Below are 20,582 nucleotides of genomic sequence, written 5' to 3'. Positions count from 1 at the left end.
ACTTTTTCCAGCTCTACAATGCCCCCCCACCCCCGAGAACTCTACGTTCCTCTAACTCTGGCCTCTTCAGCATCCCTCCCCCCCAAAACTCCCTTCGCACTAGCGATGGTGGCCGTGCCTTCAATTGTCTAGGCCCTAAGCTCTGGAATTCCTCTCCATCTCATTAGATTGATTCCTGGGATGAGAGGGTTGTCCTATGAGGAGAGATTGGGTAAAGTGGGCTTATATTCTTTGGAGTTTAGAAGAATGAGAGGTGATCTCATTGAAAATTATTGGAGGGTTTGACAGGGTAGATGCTGAGAGGCTGTTTCCCCTGACTGGAGAATCTAGAACTAGGGGTCATAGTCTCAAGGGGTCGGCCATTTAGGACTGAGATGAGGAAAAATGTCTTCACTCAGAGGGTTGTGAATCTTTGGAATTCTCTACCCCAGAGGGCTGTGGATGCTCAGTCATTGAGTATATTCAAGACTGAGATCGATAGATTTTTGGACACTCAGGGTAATGGGGACAGGGCAGGAAAGTGGAGTTAAGGTAAAAGATCAGCCATGATCTTATTGAACGGCGGAGCAAACTCGAGGGGCCATGGCCTACTCCTGCCCCTATTTCTTATGTTCTTATCTCTCTCCTTCTTTAAGGCCCTCCTTAAACTCAGCTCTTTGACCAAGCTTTAATCACCACCCCCGGTATCTCCTCCTTCGCCAGGTGTTGGTTTTTGATTAATTAAAATTCTGTGAAGCACCTTGGGACTTTGTCGATGTTCGATGCACCATATCAATACAAGTTCTTGTTGTTGAGATAGTGAAATGGAGACATCTTGTCTAGTCCTTTGTTGAAGGGGAAATGTGGGGGGGGCTGAGGCAGTCGGCATACATTGTGGAATTTGGGTCCAGGATCCTATTCTCAGGAGTACAATGCCTGGAAGCTGACACCCTGGGATTGGGGTGCTGGGTCGGTCGAATCCAGGGAGTATTTGTCTTATTTGTAGAGTAGCACAATGTGGCTGCTTTGGAAAAGGAACGTGTCGGGCAACTTCACTCAAGCACAATGGAGGGGTTATCTGGGAATGGGGCTTTTTTGTAGAATTTTGCAACATGGCTGTGGGCTCCAGGACCTTCCAGCATTGAAGACCTCTCACTGGCTGAGATTGGAGGGGCCGCAAATTCCGCCCAATCCCCAACACACCTGCTGGAGGAGTTGGGCCATCAAAAGCCCACTGCTGCGTACGATCTGTTCGTGCCCTCAGGTCCAGCCATTCTACAAGGATTCTACAATCCCCACAGACCTCGCCTCCTGCCTCACGGGTCCACTCAAGAGACGGGACCACCTCACACAGTGTGCAGGCTGACACGACTCTTGTTACCAACAGGAAGGCACGTCCACTGCGGTAGATTAGAGCTCCCTCTATAACCAACCCATGGTGAAACTACGGGACAGGATGTACAAAGTGTGGCCTCTAACAGCAGCTGGATGTACCAGGTGGTGAGAAATCTCTTCCTGGAGGGCTGCACCAGGCAAGACCCTTTCTGAACATCCAAATCACCTTCCAGGAGGCAGGTGCAGTCCAGGAGAAGGGGGAAGAAGTCAGCATTTGTGGCCTGCCCAATGCCCAGGTGAATAATCTCATCCAGAATGTTCACCAATCATTACCACCAGGACACACATACTCCCCCTGCCAGCCCTCGAGTACTGGATGAAGGAAATTGCCATGACTCTTGAACGAAGTTAGCACTGAGTGCAACAAACTTCTCAAGATGTGTCACTGAATATAATATTGAAGAAAGAAAGGAACGGAAAGGAAGGGAAAGCGAAGAAAAGTAAGACACACTTGCATTTATTTGGCACGTCAGGACGTCCCAAAATGCTTTACAGCCAATTACTTTTTTTGGAAGTGTAGTCACTGTTGGAATGTAGGATTCACGGCAGCCAATTTGCACACAGCAAGATCCCACAAACAGCAATGAGATAATGGCCAGATAATTTGTTTTAGTGACGTTGATTGAGGGGTAAATATTGGACGTACATTGCTTGTAATGGACAGGATTATTCACGGGGACATTACAGCTGTCTGGATGAGCACTGGGACTCAACTTGCTGTTCCACGAGGTACAAGGAACGACTCAACTCAGTGCAGCCGAGTCCACAATAAATCCCACTGTGGAACTTCATCAGTAAGCAATGTGAAGGTGCTCAAAGCCTCCTCCTGTCTGTTGGTTAAACTCCCTCCTCACCAGTGCAGTTAACCTGCCTTTCTGCGCCAGAGGCCTGTGGTGTATTTCCAGCAAATCTCTTCCTTTTCAGACGACCGTCTGCTAAGCTTTTCATCTCCATTTTACCCAACTCCATTTCTAACCCACCACGAATTCAAAGGACACCTGCAGCCAGAGACTCTCATTCCTCGTCTCTCTTGCTCGCTGCCTGTCGGCCAGGTTTCGAGCCGGGCTGGTGAGGCTCCAAGGAAGGTGATCCACTTTTCTGAAGTCGGTGGTTGTCCCAGGAGAGGCAAAAAAAATCTTTTCAACTGTTTTTTCAAATAACTGACTTCTTGTGCTCGCTGAGGTGAGGGATGTCAGTGCTGGAGAACAGAACACTTCATTTTGGCAACATCCCCGAGCTTGGAATGCCCAGTTAGATGCAGTGTAAAGCTCTGAATATTTCATCCCAAACCCAACCTCACACGAACAGCCCCTAATGCACCAATTTCAGTCTCAATCCAGGGTCCTTACAGTCAACTGAATGAGGCGACTTTCAGCACATCAACTCAGGCCTGGATTTGAACCCATGTCCCAGAGGTGAAAGGTCAAATTCTATTTGAGGGTGAAAGTTTGAACGGGAGTTGCTCGGAAATGCTCTCAACACTGATCGAAGTCATGAAGTAACTAGAGGAGAAACGGAGAGAGATTCACAGCGAGCCGTTCCCATCAGGACCTTACCTTACAACTCTGGACCAGCTGCTGGTGTGAAGCCGTGTTCTTATTGGATGACGATGCGTTCTGGGATGCCGCGATAGTTTGTGTTGCCGATGCTGCTGCTTGTTTGGCCGCATTCTGATGACAAACAGAAAGATACTTTGAGCAAAAAAGGTGGACATTTAATCCTGTGAATTTTATTCGCACATCGAACCTGGCTCCCTGGACGGTTTGGTGGGTTAATCCAGTGAGGAGTCGATCCACACAGACTGGGGAGGTCCCAAGTTCCACCCCCTGGTCTGAGATCACTGATCCCAGCTGGTGGGGGGGGGGGGTAGCAGGTTGTGTAATTGGCCTGAGGGAGGGGGAACACGAAGCCAGCGTTGGATTTCGAACCGGTGTTGACCCGAACCTCTGAGCAGTTGGGCGAGGTACACGAGGGTCTCCGGCAGCCATGAAACCGGACCCCTCCCCACACTCTCACTGACTCAACGGTGCAGGGAACTGAAAGAAAACATTCAACTTTAGCAACAAGAACTGAAGAGCTTGAGCAGGAATGAGATGGGATTGTATGCTCACAACCTATGTACATATACCAGTCTTAACTTACACATCGTAACAAACGCTAGTAACCAGCAACACACAATAACCAGCACTAGTAAAAGAAAGAACTTGCATTTACATAGTGCCTTTCACGACCAAAGTGCTTTACAGCCAATCAAGTACTTTTGAAGTGTAGTCACTGTTGTAATGTAGGCAATGCGGCAGCCAATTTGCGCACAGCAAGATCCCACAAACAGCATTGGCCAGATAATCTGTTTCAGTGATGGTTTTGAGGGATAAATATTGGTCAGGACAGCAGGGAGAACTCTCAGAAATAGTGGCCATGGAATCTTTTACGTCCACCTGAGAGGGAAGCCGGGGCCTCGGTTTAACGTCTCATCTGAAAGACGGCACCTCCGACAGTGCAGCACTCCCTCGGTACTGCACTGGGAGTGTCAGCCCGGATTATGGGCTCAAGTCTCTGGAGTGGGACTTGAACCCACGACCTTCTGACTCAGAGGCGAGAGTGCTACCCACTGAGCCACGGTTAATACCCCAGTGAGTTGAACATAATTGCTGTTCCACAGAACACAATGAGGCACAAATACTGAGTTTTTATCTGGACTTAACCCTTCCAACGTTACCGTGTCAGGTGTGAGTGGCTGTCAATGGAAGGAGTCCTGCTGGAGAGTTCCCTGACTGGACATGAATACATGTTCATGGTTCATTTGACTGTGTCTGTGGTGTATCGTACGTTAATTTTCAAATTTAGGCCACTCGCCCGGGTAAAAACAGAAATCTTCAGAGACAGTTTCCAGCCAATCAGAGGTCAGGTTTTACAACTCGGGCCCCACCTCGAGACTGGTGCGACAACAGCAGAAACAGAGAACGGGAGGGAGTAAAGAGTTTTAATTTAAACCCAAATTAGAAAGAAGGCAGAGCAAACAGAACAGAATAGATTAAGAAGTCATATGAACATGTGTCGGCGTTGCAGCTATTTCACAACAGTGCAACGGTACACAAAGGGGAGTGGAAATCTGGAGCTCTCTGCCCCAAAAAGCTGTTGGGTCTGGGGGTCAATAGAAAATTTCAAAACTGAGATTGATAGATTTTTGATGGATAAGGGTATTAAGGGTTATGGAACCAAGGCGGGTTAATGGAGTTAAGATACAGATCAGCCATGATCGAACTGAATGGCGGAACGGGCTCGAGGGGCTGAATGGCCTCCTCTTTTCCTAGGATCAATTAAACATCTGCACGGAACAGATCACCAAATGGGTCGTGCAATCACCTCAAGTTCCTCTCCAACGACCAGCAGGAACCCCTTGTAGATACCGTTTGTCAAGAGTTACAGCTGCAGAAACAAGACAATCACATTCACACAATCCCGATTCTAGGTCTATTCCAGACCTTCAGGAATCATTGGCTCTTCCAGTTCTGCCCCTCGGGCTCGGTAACTGTTCAGCTGTCCTGTTGTACTCACATCCCAGCAGCTTCAACTTTGCAGTTGGCCCCTCACTCGCTGCACAGAGGTTGACACCACATTCGCCGTCCCTTCATTGTCGCTGGGTCAAAATCCTGCAACTCCCTTCCTGTGGGAGAACCTTCACCACACGGACTGCAGCGGCTCACCACCACCTTCTCAAGGGCAATTAGGGATGGGCAATAAATGCTGGCCTTGCCAGCGATGCCCACATCCCATGAAGGAATAAAAAAATTCCAACTTTTTTCTGCCCATCATGTACAGCAGGAGGAACCACAAGCCAGCTGTCTCCACATCTCACCATACTGAGGATACACATGGGAAGAGTGTCCATCTTATTTCTATTTAACTCTCATTAACCAGAGCATCACTAATTTAAATGTCGCATGAGTGCGTGCCAACACTTATTGTAATATTTGGTATTTTGCTGAACGCCTACATTTTTAGAGGCTGTTGGACAATTACTGACTTTTATGTTTGTTAAACAATTTCAGAATGGACTAGTTGATGTTTTCAGTTGTGGGCCCTGGATCAGACCCGGCACCCGGAGGGTTAGTGTGTCCGTTCTCTCCCATCCTGACCGAGCTACTGAATGTCCCAGATTTCCAGCGCCCGCAGTTTTTTTTTTTGCTTTTCACTGGCGCTGCTACCTTGGAATGTTCCGGAAGTGCCAAGATCTTAACCACAGCGACCTTTCCCCAACCAGCAACAGTGCAATCCCCACCTGGCAAGAGGTTAGGCCACCCAATGGGAACTAAAGTCACACGTATCGAGATCTAACAAACAGCCAGTGAGCCTCTTTGTCCCCTGTGTGACACCTGGCAGACGGCAATCCAGATGTGCTGACTGAGGAATTGCAGCTAAAAATAGTGAAGAAAACATTGGACTGACTCGAAAGGAACCTCCATCATCAAGGGAGTGATCTTCAGCAAGTGATCCACCTCCCAATTCTCCGGCCTCAGCATCATCTTCACCACAAAACAACTTGGCAGCAAGTCCAAGCAAGGCCTCAGTGACGTCAAGGCCTCAAACGGGGAACCAACTTACCTTAAATCGACAGAAACTGGTCAAACAAAATAGGATCGTTGGCTTTATAAATAGAGGCATGGAATACAAAAGCAAGGGAGCTATGCTAATCCTTCATAAAACACTAGTTAGGTGATCTTTGGGTCAAAGTTTGCAACAACAACAACTTGCCTTTAACATCTCATCCGAAAGACGGCACACCCCCGCCAGTGCAGTGCATCCTCATTAATGCACAAAAGGAGGAGAGAGAGGTGGAGGGGCAGAGAGGCTTAGGGCCGCCAATGGTGGGGCGAAGGGAGTGGGGGTTGGACAAGAGAGTCAATGGGCTGGAAATTGCTTTTATAATAACGGTGAACGCTCACCATTAATGGTGGCGAAATCAAAGAACGGGTTCCAGCGACTGCACAAGCACAGTTAAACTCGGAAATCCTGAACTCGTTCTTCCTGGTGCGCTGGTGATGACAGCTTCCCCTTAAAGCCGGCTGGAATGAATGGACCAGCGCCAACTTGCTCTATTTCCCAGCTGGAAACTAATTAATCTCGCCACAAAATGTACACGCTCAGGTCTAAACTAACTTTTAACAGTCTTAATGACTGCCAAACAACTAAAAATTAACTTTTAAAAATGTGGAATCTTATTAGTCTTGATTTTAATAGTTTTAGGACTTTTAAAAAATATTCTAGAAATTAAAATTTTTTTTGGACTTTTTCCTTCTCTCTTTGATCTCAGTCTTTTCATCTTATCCTCTCTTTATTTCACTTTCTCTATGTCATTTTATAGTACATTCACTAACCTTATCAGGCACTTCCTGGTTTTTAGTTAGTGCGCTTTGTCAAGGAGTTTCACTTCCTGGGTCTCACAGCGTGGTTAACTTCAAGCTGATAGATTGAGGGGCCTCAAAGACCCCTTCTCCGCTCACACAGCCCGGGAAAGAACGCTGGTGTTATCTGAGCTCGCCGGTCAAGGATGTTGCCGCCAAAAAGAACGCGGTAACTTAGTGGGCAACTCTAGATCTAATGAGCGGCGAGTACTGCTCGGAGCAATTTCCGGCCCAGTGATGATTGTATTCCTCGCCGTTTAATCTAGGCTGTAACTACAGTGCAATTCTGAGGGAGAGCTCATTGTGGTCCTTCAGATTGTGACCCAGCTCTGAGTGACTTACATACATGTGTAACTGGCCAGAAAATGCAGCAGGGCCTCATTTAATTGGATGCACCAACCAACTGGCCTTAATTTGCTGTAGTGGAGTCACCGTGGAAACCATTATTTGATGGGTCAGAAAATGGGGGCAGGGAGCCACACCAATCAACTAAGACTTGGTCTCGTTTCTCTGGAGGGCGGGTGGTAGAAAGATTGACACCAAACCTCCCGCAGAGAGGCCCATGCTCATTTCGCTGCAGGCCGCAAGAGGTGAACGATCTTGCCTTTTAAAACCAATCCGTGAAGGATTTCATCATCTGCTGGCAAAAGAGAGGTTCAAGGCAAGCAATATTCTGTGACGTGCACATGACTGATGTTAGCTCGATAGATACAACGTGAATTTATACAGCGCCTTTTTATCACCTCAGGACGTCCCAAAGCGCTTTACAGCCACTGAAGTAATTTTGAAGTGCAGTTACAGGGAACACAGCAAGATTCCACAAACAGCAAAGTGATAATGACCAGATCATCTGTTTTTAGTGATGTTGGTTGAGGGATAAATATTGGCCAGGACACCGGGGAGAACACCCCTGCCCCTCTTCGAAATAGTGCCGTGGGATCTGAGGGGGCAGACAGACCCTCGGTTTAACGTCTCATCCGGAGGACGGCACTCCCTCAGTACTGCACTGGGCTGTTGGCCCAGATTATGTGCTGAAGTCTCTGGAGTGGGACTTGAACCCACAATCTTCTGACTCAGAGGCGAGAGTGCTACCCACTGAGCCATGGCAGAGATCTGTTAGCACGGATCAAACTCAGAAAAGAGAGCGATCGAGTTTGAACACTCAGGATAGCATCCTGTAGATTAAAGACCACTGCTGCAGAACCAACATCCATCGAGGGTGTCATACGGAAAAACACTTAGTTCTTTTATTTAATTAGCCCTCACTATAGTCAGGAGGGTGAGGGAATACTCTCCTAGTTGGGAGCAGCTGGAACACTCAAGAAACTCATCACCATCCAAGACAAAGCAGTCTGTTCGATCAGCAGCCCATCCACCACCTTAAACATCCACTCTCTCCCTAACCGGCGCACCCTGGCTGCAGTGTGTTCTATCCACAAGGTGCACTGCAGCAACTCGCCAAGGCTTCTTCATCAGCAGCTCACAAACCCAAAACCTCCACCGCTTAAAAGGACAAGGGCAGCAGGTACATGGGAACACCACCACCTGCACGTTCCCCTCCAAGTCACACACCATCCCGACTTGGAAATATATCGCCGTTCCTTCATCGTCACTGGGTCAAAATCCTGGAACTCCCTTCCTAACAGCACTGTGGGAGAACCGTCACCACACGGACTGCAGCGGTTCAAGAAGGCGGCTCACCACCACCTTCTCAAGGGCAATTAGGGATGGGCAATAAATGCCGGCCTCGCCAGCGGCTCCCACATCCCGAAAATGCATTTTTAAAAATACTCAGATGAAGCTTATGCTAAAAGTTGCTCTCAGATAGTTTGAAATTGCTGCACATTTCTTGGAAAGCGATTCTGCAGTTTTCTGCTGATTTCCCAGAAGTAGTTTCTGAGTTCGCCAAGCCAGATTGAGGCTACAGTGTTAAACAAAAAGTATTCCCCAAAGCATGCTCCGTGTACTGGAACGCAGTTGAAATAAACGTTTGCCACAAGAAATGTAATCCGTTACCTCCAGCCGGTTAATTAACTTTTTCTTGATGGCGTTCTGAGCAGCTGAATTGGTGACGACCCGCAGTCCCTCTGCTGCTTCCCGCAGCTTCTGCTGTTGGTCCTGGTTTTCTGGATTGGCGGCTGCGCCCTGTACAGAAGAGCAAAGGGGTTACCGAGCGGTACCTGGTAGAGAGGAGGGGTTACCGAGGGTCACCTGGTCAGAGCGGAGGGGTCACCGAGCGGTACCTGGTTAGAGCGGAGGGGGTCACCGAGCGGTACCTGGTTAGAGTGGAGGGGGTCACCGAGGGTCACCTGGTCAGAGCGGAGGGGTCACCGAGCGTTACCTGGTTAGAGCGGAGGGGGTCACCGAGCGGTACCTGGTCAGAGCGGAGGGGTCACCGAGCGGTACCTGGTCAGAGCGGAGGGGTCACCAAGGGTCACCTGGTCAGAGCGGAGGGGGTCACCGAGGGTCACCTGGTCAGAGCGGAGGGGGTCACCGAGGGTCACCTGGTCAGAGCGGAGGGGTCACCGAGCGGTACCTGGTCAGAGCGGAGGGGTCACCGAGGGTCACCTGGTCAGAGCGGAGGGGTCACCGAGCGGTACCTGGTCAGAGCGGAGGGGTCACCGAGCGGTACCTGGTCAGAGCGGAGGGGTCACCAAGGGTCACCTGGTCAGAGCGGAGGGGGTCACCGAGGGTCACCTGGTCAGAGCGGAGGGGGTCACCGAGGGTCACCTGGTCAGAGCGGAGGGGTCACCGAGGGTCACCTGGTCAGAGCGGTGGGGGTCACCGAGGGTCACCTGGTCAGAGCGGAGGGGTCACCGAGGGTCACCTGGTCAGAGCGGAGGGGGTCACCGAGGGTCACCTGGTCAGAGCGGAGGGGTCACCGAGCGGTACCTGGTCAGAGCGGAGGGGTCACCGAGCGGTACCTGGTCAGAGCGGAGGGGTCACCAAGGGTCACCTGGTCAGTGCGGAGGGGGTCACCGAGGGTCACCTGGTCAGAGCGGAGGGGTCACCGAGCGGTACCTGGTTAGAGCGGAGGGGTCACCGAGGGTCACCTGGTCAGAGCGGAGGGGGTCACCGAGGGTCACCTGGTCAGAGCGGAGGGGTCACCGAGCGGTACCTGGTTAGAGCGGAGGGGTCACCGAGCGGTACCTGGTTAGAGCGGAGGGGTCACCGAGCGGTACCTGGTCAGAGCGGAGGGGGTCACCGAGGGTCACCTGGTCAGAGCGGAGGGGTCACCGAGCGGTACCTGGTTAGAGCGGAGGGGTCACCGAGGGTCACCTGGTCAGAGCGGAGGGGGTCACCGAGGGTCACCTGGTCAGAGCGGAGGGGGTCACCGAGGGTCACCTGGTCAGAGCGGAGGGGGTCACCGAGGGTTACCTGGTTAGAGCGAAGGGGTGACCAAGGGTTACCTGGTTAGAGCGAAGGGGTTACCAAGGGTTACCTGGTTAGAGCGGAGGGGACAAGCCAAAATAAACCGAAGTCAGAGATTCCTTGACTTCACACCCGACACAAATTGAGAATGAACTGGCACAGCTCTGGGAACCGCAGCGTCAGACAATGTGATGTCACACCGACCTGTACAGGTCAGGAAAGAAGCAGAGTCTCAGGGTTAATCCCTGGTCTGTGCTGAGTTAACTGATCTCAGCTGAGTTTACACGAGTTGTTGAAGTTCTCTTCAGAATCAGTTGGAGTTGGGGAAGGGGAATGAGAAGGATATTACCTGTCACCTGGTGACACTAAGTGCCCAGCGTGGATAGCAGCTAAGATCAGGGTTGGCAGCGATGGTCTCTACGGTTGAACAGCTCACTAACACTTGCTACCCACCCTCACTTAAGAATAGCCACTTGGTGAGGGACCAAGAGACTCAAAGCTCTACGACTGCCTTTAGAACGAAGGGCACGGGGGAGAGACGTTATACCAGGGGGAGGGGGGAGGAACTGCAAACCTGAGGGTGGAATCTGGAGAGTTGAGTGGAACACGAGAGGTTCCCTGCCACATGTGGCAACGTCCAGTTCTCAACCTGTGGGGAGCTGGCAGACAGACGGAGAGCGAGAGTGGAGAGGTCATGGGCAGGGCACCAAACTCTCTTCTCCTGTAGATTGTGAGGCTCCAGTACTCCACAAACACTGATTCCCACATCGAACTCCCCAGCTCGGCAGCTACCATTCAGTTTATTTGATAAATACCAGCGCCGACCCACGCCATTAAAACTGTTTCAACAGATTCAGCTCTTCAACTGTGCAGCCTTCATCAGACTCAAAGCTGCAAACTGCACAATTTGTGTTACAAACCTCACTTACAGTTCATTGTTCTAAAATAAAAACAGTCAGACTGACTGTACTATTCCGAGCACTCCTGTGTGTTAATGTGCAGAGGCACTCGATCCTATGAGACATATCAGTTCTTGTTGGGATAATAAGAGCATAACGTTGAGCACTGGTACAGGACAAGGGCAACAGCTGAAGCATTGTTTTCACAACTGCAGATGTTGAAGAGAGCGCTGTCCGGGGAGGAAATCTGTTTTGACCATGTATTTGCCAAACCATTCAATCTGCCAGGATGCCCAGTGCCCATTCATAGAACAGCAGCAGGTGTAATTGGCACACTTATAACAACATAGTCAGAAACGGGGGGCTGCGCGTCTAAACACGCCTCCTCCCCCTCCTCCTCCTCCCCCTCCTCCCCCTCCTCACCCTCCACTTCCTCCATTTATACAACATCCAAATTGACCCGAGGAGCTTCACAAATGAGCACATTTGCATCGAAAGATTTGCATTTATATAGCACCTTTCACAACCTCAGGATGTCCCAAAGTGCTTTACAGCCAATTAAATACTTTTGAAGTGTAGTCACTGTTGTAGTGTAGGAAACGCGGCAGCCAATTTGCGCACAGCAAGATCCCACAAACAGCAATGTGATAATGACCAGATCATTTGTTTTTAGTGATGTTGGTTGAGGGATAAATATTGGCCTGGACAGCGGGGATAACTCCCCTGCTCTTCTTCCAATAATGCGATGGGATCGTTTACATCTTGAGACGGCAGACACGGCCTTGGTTTAACATCTCATCTGAAAGACGGCACCTCCGACAGTGCAGCACTCCCTCAGCACTGCACTGAAATGTCAGCCTGGATTATGGGCTCAGTCTCTGAAGTGGGACTTGAACCCACAACCTTCTGACTCAGAGGCGAGAGTGCTCCCCACTGAGCCATGGAAAGTATGGAAAACGGGCTGCTCCAAGCCAGGAATGGAGTGATTAGAAGTGGTGATCAAAGGCTCGGTCAAAGAGATGGGTCTCGAGGAGGTTTTTAAAGGAGCGAGGGAGAGGTGTGGAGTCGGAGAGCTCAGGGAGGGAGTTTTGGTGAGGAGCAGCCTGGTGCTGAAGGCTCAGCGGCCAATGGTGGGGCAAAGGGAGGTTAGTTAGTTGGAGTCTCCTGTGTCTAATGGTGTAAGAGGTAACCCTGGGAGAGGGAGGTGCACAAAGACCCAGAGAGTCAGAGGAACGGAGTATCTGGGGCAGGGTTATAGGGCTGGAGGAGATTGCAGAGATAGGGAAGGGCGAGGCACAGGGATGAGAATTTCAATTTTTTTTTTAAATGCAAGTCAGCGAGTACAGAGATGAGGGGTAAGCGGTAATTAGTGTGGGACAGGATACGAGCAGCATTTTAGTCAAGTTGGAGTTTATGGAGGGTGGGAGGTGGGCTGGCCAGGAGCAGTCGAATCTGGAGGTGAGGCAGAAGCATTGCACCAGTGACTACACTTCAAAAGTACTTCATTGGCTGTGAAGGGCTTTGGGATGCCCTGAGGTAGTGAAAGGCGCTATAGAAATGCAAATTCCTTATTATCTTAGTGCTGGAGAGCACATAGGGTCTGAACTTCAGATTAGGGTAGAATAGTCTAACCCCGAGTTCAGATCCACTTCAGACCAATGGGATGAAAGTTTTCTCTCTCTCTCCCCAATGTGCAGTCCATTTGGCCCGTCTTGTGCCCAGTACGTACAACACAAGACTGGGTCCAATTCAGCCCAAGCTGCAGTCTCAGAAGCCACGAGGTGCTATAAGTGGAACTGCCACACTCTGAAGTGGGGAGTGCCCTATGAGGGTTGGGAGGGGAGGCCCATGGCTGGGACAGGGCAGAAGGAGCTTCACTCATTGCCCAAGCTTCAACTGGCCTGAGATAACTCAATCCTGACACCAGGTGCAAATGTGCAGACTCACCAGGATGAATAGCCATGTTATATGCGGTAACATTCAATGAAAAACAAGCAAGTGCTTCAGTCACTGACACCAATACCCCTCAGCGCAAAAAAAAAATCAAAACTTTTAAAATAACCAGTGAACTGAAACACAGCTCCCTGGTTCAGTGAGGAATACAAACCAATATTTGCCATTGTACATAAATTAAGTTTTTTTTTATTCGTTCATGGGATGTGGGCGTTGCTGGCGAGGCCAGCATTTATTGCCCATCCCTAATTGCCCTTGAGAAGGTGGTGGTGAGCCGCCTTCTTGAACCGCTGCAGTCCGTGTGGTGACGGTTCTCCCACAGTGCTGTTAGGAAGGGAGTTCCAGGATTTTGACCCAGCGACAATGAACGAACGGCGATATATTTCCAAGTCGGGATGGTGTGTGACTTGGAGGGGAACGTGCAGGTGGTGTTGTTCCCATGTGCCTGCTGCCCTTGTCCTTCTAGGTGGTAGAGGTCGTGGGTTTGAGAGGTGCTGTCGAAGAAGCCTTGGCGAGTTGCTGCAGTGCATCCTGTGGATGGTGCACACTGCAGCCACTGTGCGCCGGTGGTGAAGGGAATGAATGTTTAGGGTGGTGGATGGGGTGTCAATCAAGCGGGCTGCTTTGTCCTAGATGGTGTCGAGCTTCTTCAGTGTTGTTGGAGCTGCACTCATCCAGGCAAGTGGAGAGTATTCCATCACACTCCTGACTTGTGCCTCGTAGATGGTGGAAAGGTTTTCGGGAGTCAGGAGGTGAGTCACTTGCCGCAGAATACCCAGCCTCTGACCTCCTCTTGTAGCCACAGTATTTATGTGGCTGGTCCAGTTAAGTTTCTGGTCAATGGTGACCCCAGGGTGTTGATAGTGGGGGATTCGGCGATGGTAATGCCGTTGAATGTCAAGGGGAGGTGGGTAGACCCTCTTGTGGGAGATGGTCATTGCCTGGCGCAAATGTTACTTGCCACTTATCAGCCCAAGCCTGGATGATGTCCAGGTCTTGCTGCATGCGGGCACGGACTGCTTCATTGTCTGTGGGGTTGCGAATGGAACTGAACACTGTGCAATCATTGGCGAACATCCCCATTTCTGACCTTATGATGGAGGGAAGGTCAATGATGAAGCAGCTGAAGCTGGTTGGGCCTCGGACACTGCCTTGAGGAACTCCTGCAGCAATGTCCTGGTGCTGAGATGATTGGCCTCCAACAACCACTACCATCTTCCTTTGTGCTAGGTATGACTCCAGCCACTGGAGAGTTTTCCCCAATTCTCATTGACTTCAATTTTACTAGGGCTCCTTGGTCCCACAATCGGTCAAATGCTGCCTTGATGTCAAGGGCAGTCACTCTCACCTCACCTCAGGTATTCAGCTCTTTTGTCCATGTTTGGACCAACGCTGTAATGAGGTCTGGAGCCGAATTGGCCTGGCGGAACCCAAACTGAACATCGGTGAGCAGGTTATTGGTGATTAAGTGCTGCTTGATAGCACTTTCGACGACACCTTCCATCACTTTGCTGATGATTGAGAGTAGACTGATGGGGCGATAATTGGCTGGATTGGATTTGTCCTGCTTTTTGTGGACAGGACATACCTGGGCAATTTTCCACATTGTCGGGTAGATGCCAGTGTTGTAGCTGTACTGGAACAGCTTGGCTAGAGGCGTGGCTAGTTCTGGAGCACAAGTCTTCAGCACTACAGCTGGGATGTTGTCGGGGCCCATAGCCTTTGCTGTATCCAGTGCACTCAGCCGTTTCTTGATATCACGTGGAGTGAATCGAATTGGCTGAAGACTGGCTTCTGTGATGGTGGGGCTATCGAGAGGAGGCTGAGATGGATCGTCCACTCGGCACTTCTGACTGAAGATGGTTGCAACCTTTTGCACTCACGTGCTGGACTCTGACATCATTGAGGATGGGGATGTTCACAGAGCCTCCTCCTGTTCTGTTAGTTGTTTAATTGTCCACCGCCATTCACGACTGGATGTGGCAGGACTGTGGAGCTTTGATCTGATCTGTTGGTTGTGGAATCGCTTAGCTCTGTCTATGGCATTTTGCTTCCACTGTTTAGCGTGCATGTAGTCCTGAGTTGTAGCTTCACCAGGTTGGCACCTCATTTTGAGGTACGCCTGGTGCTGCTCCTGGCAGGCTCTTCTACACGACTCATTGAACCAGGGTTGATCCCCTGGCTTGTTGGTAATGGTAGAGTGAGGAATATGCCAGGCCATGAGGTTACAGATTGTGCTGGAATACAATTCTGCTGCTGCTGATGGTTCGCAGAGCCTCATGGATGCCCAGTTTTGAGCTGCTAGATCTGTTCTGAATCTATCCCATTTAGCACGGTGGTAGTTGGATGGTGTCCTCAGTGCGAAGACGGGACTTCGTCTCCACGAGGACTGTGCAGTGGTCACTCCTACCAATACTGTCGTGGACAGATGCATCTGCGACAGGTAGTTTGGTGAGGATGAGGTCAAGTCGGTTTTCCCCTCGTGTTGGTTCGCTCACCACCTGCCCCAGGCCCAGTCTGGCAGCTACGTCCTTCAGGACTCGGCCAGCTCGGTCAGTAGTGGCGCTACCGAGCCACTCTTGGTGATGGACATTGAAGTCCCCCACCCAGAGTACATTCTGTGCCCTTGCTACCCTCAGTGCTTCCTCCAAGTGGTGCTCAACATGGAGGAGGACTGATTCATCAGCTGAGGGAGGACGGTAGGTGGTAATCAGCAGGAGGTTTCCTTGCCCATGTCTGACCTGATGCCATGAGATTTCATGGGGTCCGGAGTCAATGTTGAGGACTCCCAGGGCCACTCCCTCCTGACTGTATATCACTGTACCGCCACCTCTGGTGGGTCTGTCCTGCCGGTGGGACAGGACATACCCAGGGATGGTGATGGAAGAGTCTGGGACGTTGGCTGAAAGGTATGATTCTGTGAGTATGGCTGTGTCAGGCTGTTGCTTGACTAGTCTGTGGGACAGCTCTCCCAATTTTGGCACAAGTCCCCAGATGTTAGTGAGGAGGACTTTGCAGGGTCGACTGGGCTTGGTTTGCCGTTTGTATCTGGTGCCTCGTGGTCCGATGCCGGGTGGTCCGTCCGATTTTATTCTTATTATGACTTTTTTTCGCGAGATTTTACAACTGAGTGGCTTGCTAGGCCATTTCAGAGGGCAATTAAGAATCAACCACATTGCTGTGGGTCTGGAGTCACATATCGGCCAGACCGGGTAAGGACGGCAGGTTTCCTTCCCTAAAGGACATTAGTGAACCAGATGGGTTTTTATGACAATCTGGTAGTTTCATGGCCATCATCACTGATACTAGTTTTTTTTTTATTCCAGATTTTATTTAATTTATTGAATTTAAATTCCCCAGCTATCGTGGCGGGATTTGAACTCATGACTCTGGATCATTGGTCCAGGCCTCTGGATTACTGGTCCAGTAACATAACCACTATGCTACCGTACCTTTAAGTGCCACTCAGGGATCATGGAAAAATAGGATGTTTTGAGGGGAGCGGCAACAGAATTTCAGAGAACCCCCAAAACCACCACACTGCAGGAAACCTGATTGGCACCATGACTGTTTAAACATATTTGCCAATAATTTTCACTTTAATTCTGCACAAATCAGTGTATCAACTCTTCAGCTGCCAAAATAAATAAACCTTTGATTACTGGCTGCTGTCCAATGGAGAATATTGAGAACTTCACCATAAAATAAACTGCTCTAACCACATAAACCCTTGCAAACTTAAACACAAACGTTGCGATGATTGATTCATGTTCCATTTAATTTAATTCTGTGATAAAACACAGGTGCCCCTGTGTACAAACACAGCAGCAAGTCGGGGCACCACAGAGGGAGATCGCGGGACAGCTCGGCTTGCAAGATAAACTGACACTCATTTTTGTTGAAATCTCCCCAAACGCACATAAAATATAAAAATTAAGTACCACCCAAAGATTTAATTTTCTCTCAAGTGTTGCTGTATTTGAAGCGAGAGTAAGTGTTCATTGTTTTAATGCACTTGAAAAAGCCATTGCAACAGCCCCGTGAACTTGATCGCCAATTTGCTTTCTGGCAGAGGTTAAGGTGCAGGGTCACTTCTTCAAAAGCGACCATTGTGGAGAAGGGACTTCCTCACAGGGAAGGGACAAAAATCACCAGATTGCAGAACAGATAAAAGAAAAAGACTTGCCTTTCATGACCTCAGGACGTCCCAAAGCGCTTTACAGCCAATGAAGTACTTTTGAAGTCTAGTAGCTGTTCTAATGTAGAAAAACATGGCAGCCAATTTGCACGCAGCAAGCTCCCACAAACAGCAATGTGCTAATTACCAGATATCTGTTTTAATGAAGTTGGCTGAGGGATAAGTATTGGCCAGGACACCGGGAGAACTCCCCTGCTTTTCTTCGAATAGTGCTATGGGATCTTTGACGTCCACCTGCGAGGGCAGATGGGGCCTTGGATTAACATCTCATCTGAAAGATGGCACCTCAGACAGTGCAGCACTCCCTCAGCAGTGCACTGGGAGCGTTTCAGCCTAGATTATATATTCAGTCTCTGGAGTGGGACTTGAACCCACGACCTTCTGACTCAGAGGCGAGAGCGCTACCGACTGAGCCACAGATATGGATGAAGGCGGCCATTCGGCCAATTCCGGCCCAACCATCTGGATCTCAGCATCTAGCTGTTTGTTCCATGATCCCAAGATCCTTGACACCGCACTGAAATCCACTAATTGTGTTGACCACATTTTGTCTGAGTCCTCAATTTATCTCACGGTCTTTTGAAGTTGTGTCCAACAGTCATGGGTTAATGTAGACGATTCTATGCACTCTCTTATATTTATCTCCACGAGGTCCGCTCTATGTTGCCTCCCCTCCGCGGTCTTGCCATCTGACGCAGTTCTCTTGATGCTGGAGATTAGCCCTGTTGCTCCTCTGCACCACCCCCAAGTTTTCAATCCACCCCTTGCATCTCCGTGCACAGAACTGGAGACAGACTCCAGGGGCCCACACGCATTCTGCTGCTGACTCGCGCGGAGATGGTGTCACCGAGTCGGGGGAGAGGGAGGCGATAAACACAGCGGCCTTCTCAAATACGGCGACGGCGGAGACCAGGTTTCCGTCAGGGCTCACGCTCCGTTGCTGCCTCATGGAGCTGAAGAAACTGCCCGGTGAACAGGATGAGTCCGCGCAGCGTTATGTTGACCCGGACCAGGGTCCCACTCGTTCAGACGACACTTGCTAATCCTATTTAGCAGAAGTTCCACACTATGTAATTCTATGTAGATGCTCAGCAGTATGCCTTTAAAAGTATTCCATTTGTCCTCTACCCCTTCCATCAACTTGCTGAAGCTCCGCCCTTAATCCCTAGAAGTTAGCCACTGGTCATTCATATCGCACAACCACAGATCGTATGAAACCCAATCAGTCTGTGGTTGCTTTCACTCAAACGTGCAGTGATCTCCTTACAAGTTATCTGGCTCGCTATTATTACTAGATCAAGATGAACGCTGCTTACTGGAACTCCCTGTTCACTGGATCCTATAATCATAGAACACAGAAGGAGGCCATTCAGCCCACTGTGCCTGTACCAGCTCTTTGAAAGAGCTGTCCATTTAGCCCCACTCCCCTGTCCTTTCCCCACAGCCCTGCAAATATTTCCTTTTCAAATATTTGTCCAAGACCCTTTTGAAAGTTATTATTGAATCTGCTTCCACCGCCCTTTCAGGCAGCGCATTCCAGATCATAACAACTCGCTGTGTAAAAAAATTTCTCCTAGTCTCCTTCCTGGTTCTTTTGCCGATTATCTTAAATCTGTGTCCTCTGGTTATCGACCCTCCTACCAATGGAAACAGTTTCTCCCTATCTACTCTTTCAAAACCCTTCATGATTTTGGACACCTCTATCAAATCTCCTCTTAACCTTCTCTGTTCTAAGGAGAACAACCCCAGCTTCTCCAGTCTATCCACATAACTGAAGTCCCTCATCCCTGGTACCATTCTAGTAAATCTCTTCTGCACCCTCTCTAAGGCCTTGATATCCTTCCTAAAGTGTGGTGCCCAGAATTGAACACAATACTCCAGCTGAGGCCTAACCAGTGTTTTATAAAGGTTTAGAATAACTTCCTTGCTTTTGTACTCTATGCCTCTATTAATAAACCCAGGATCCCATATGCTTTTTTAACAACCTTCTCAACTTGTCCTGCCACCTTCAAACATGAAACCTTCCAACTTATCTTCAGATGTGGAAGTTCCGATTACAATATCTTTATCTTTTCACTGAGAAACCCAACACATCCTTCTTATTCAGATTTGGAAGTACCCTTGGAGTCAATCCCACCCTTTTCATATTAGAGAATGGTTTACTGTGTAACTCCCACAAGAATTCTTTAATCTCCCAGGTATCCCTGACGGAAAGGACTCCCATCTTCTTTTATACCTCTGGACTCCACGGATTATCACGCTCCACGGCCAGTCAGGCCTCTGATGGTCCCCACTGCCACAACAGCCTCATGTTCAGCCATCTGATTTCTGATATTCATGGACAAACATCTTCTGCTAGATTTGACTCCTCTTTCAACTCTTAGTGGTGCCCAGAGGGGTTTGGGGGGGATGAGACGTAAAGTTGCACAGGTGGAGGAGGGGCTGCAAGTCTTCATCCCGCCATCTTGGCCAGGGAAGTGACAGGACAACAGGCAAATAGAGCATGACTTGGCTTGTTATCCCTTGAGTTTAGAAGATTGAGGGGTGATCCGATCGAGGCATTTAAAAGGATTCGAGGGGGTAGATGTGGAGAAACCATCTCCTCTGCTGGGGGGAAATCGAGAGTAAGAGGCCACCACCTTAAAATTAGAGCAGGGCCATTCAGGAGCAAAATCACACAAATGGTAGTGGCAATCGTGAATTCTCTCCCTCAAAAGACTGAGGATCAACTGGATCTGTTAAGACTGAGATCATTACATTTTTATTAAGGTAAGGGTATCGAGGTTATGGAGCAATGGCGGGTAAGTGGAGTTGAGGTGGAGATCAGCCACGATCTGATTGAATGGCGGGACAGGCTCGAGGGGCTGAATGGCCTCCTCCTGTTCCTGCGACAAAAATTTAGTTTGAGTTAATCTGCAACCCAGCTGGTCGCTCACCAGTCAAGAGTCAAAATAATTAACGTGTCACTCTCTCCAGGGGCAGCCTGGAAAAAGGGGGGAGGGAGACAGGAGGAATCCACTCATCCCACCCGCCCTGCACCCAGTGGCTCGGGCAGGCTTGTGCAGAAATTGTTCTTGTTTTAAATGACCCTTTTTAAAATTGGACGTATCGCGATATTAGCAGTTCGAACATCAGCCTCAATGAAGGATTTCATCCAAAACACAACTGATGCTGTCCGACCAGTTAAAGCAAGACAGCGCACGCACGCACCCACGCACCCACACACCCACACACCCACGCACCCACGCACCCACGCACCCACGCACCCACACACACACACACAGTACAGGTGACATCAGTCCTAGTCTCTGCTCCCCAGCTGTCTCATAAAGCCGCCTGCACATCACATCTGTCAATTGTCCAGATGTTAAAAAGCCTCCT

The 20,582-nt window shown here is 49.6% G+C and overlaps 1 protein-coding gene across 3 annotated transcripts in view; it reads right to left on the bottom strand.

The window, feature by feature from the left end:
* tln2b (talin 2b) overlaps positions 1 to 20,582 on the bottom strand; it is a 320,826-nt gene that overhangs the window by 123,234 nt on the left and 177,010 nt on the right. For all 3 annotated transcript variants that reach the window (XM_067973305.1, XM_067973306.1, XM_067973307.1), the window contains exons 22-23: positions 8,796 to 8,924; positions 2,931 to 3,044 (exon numbers count right to left, since the gene is read on the bottom strand). In XM_067973305.1, coding sequence (XP_067829406.1) covers positions 2,931 to 3,044; positions 8,796 to 8,924 — 243 coding nt within the window. The remainder of the gene's footprint in view (positions 1 to 2,930; positions 3,045 to 8,795; positions 8,925 to 20,582) is intronic.

This window comes from Heptranchias perlo, chromosome 38 (genome assembly GCF_035084215.1).
Source record: "Heptranchias perlo isolate sHepPer1 chromosome 38, sHepPer1.hap1, whole genome shotgun sequence".
Taxonomy (NCBI): domain Eukaryota; kingdom Metazoa; phylum Chordata; class Chondrichthyes; order Hexanchiformes; family Hexanchidae; genus Heptranchias; species Heptranchias perlo.
The sequence above is the reverse complement of the archived record's forward strand: the minus strand, read 5'-3'. Positions and strand labels throughout refer to the sequence as shown.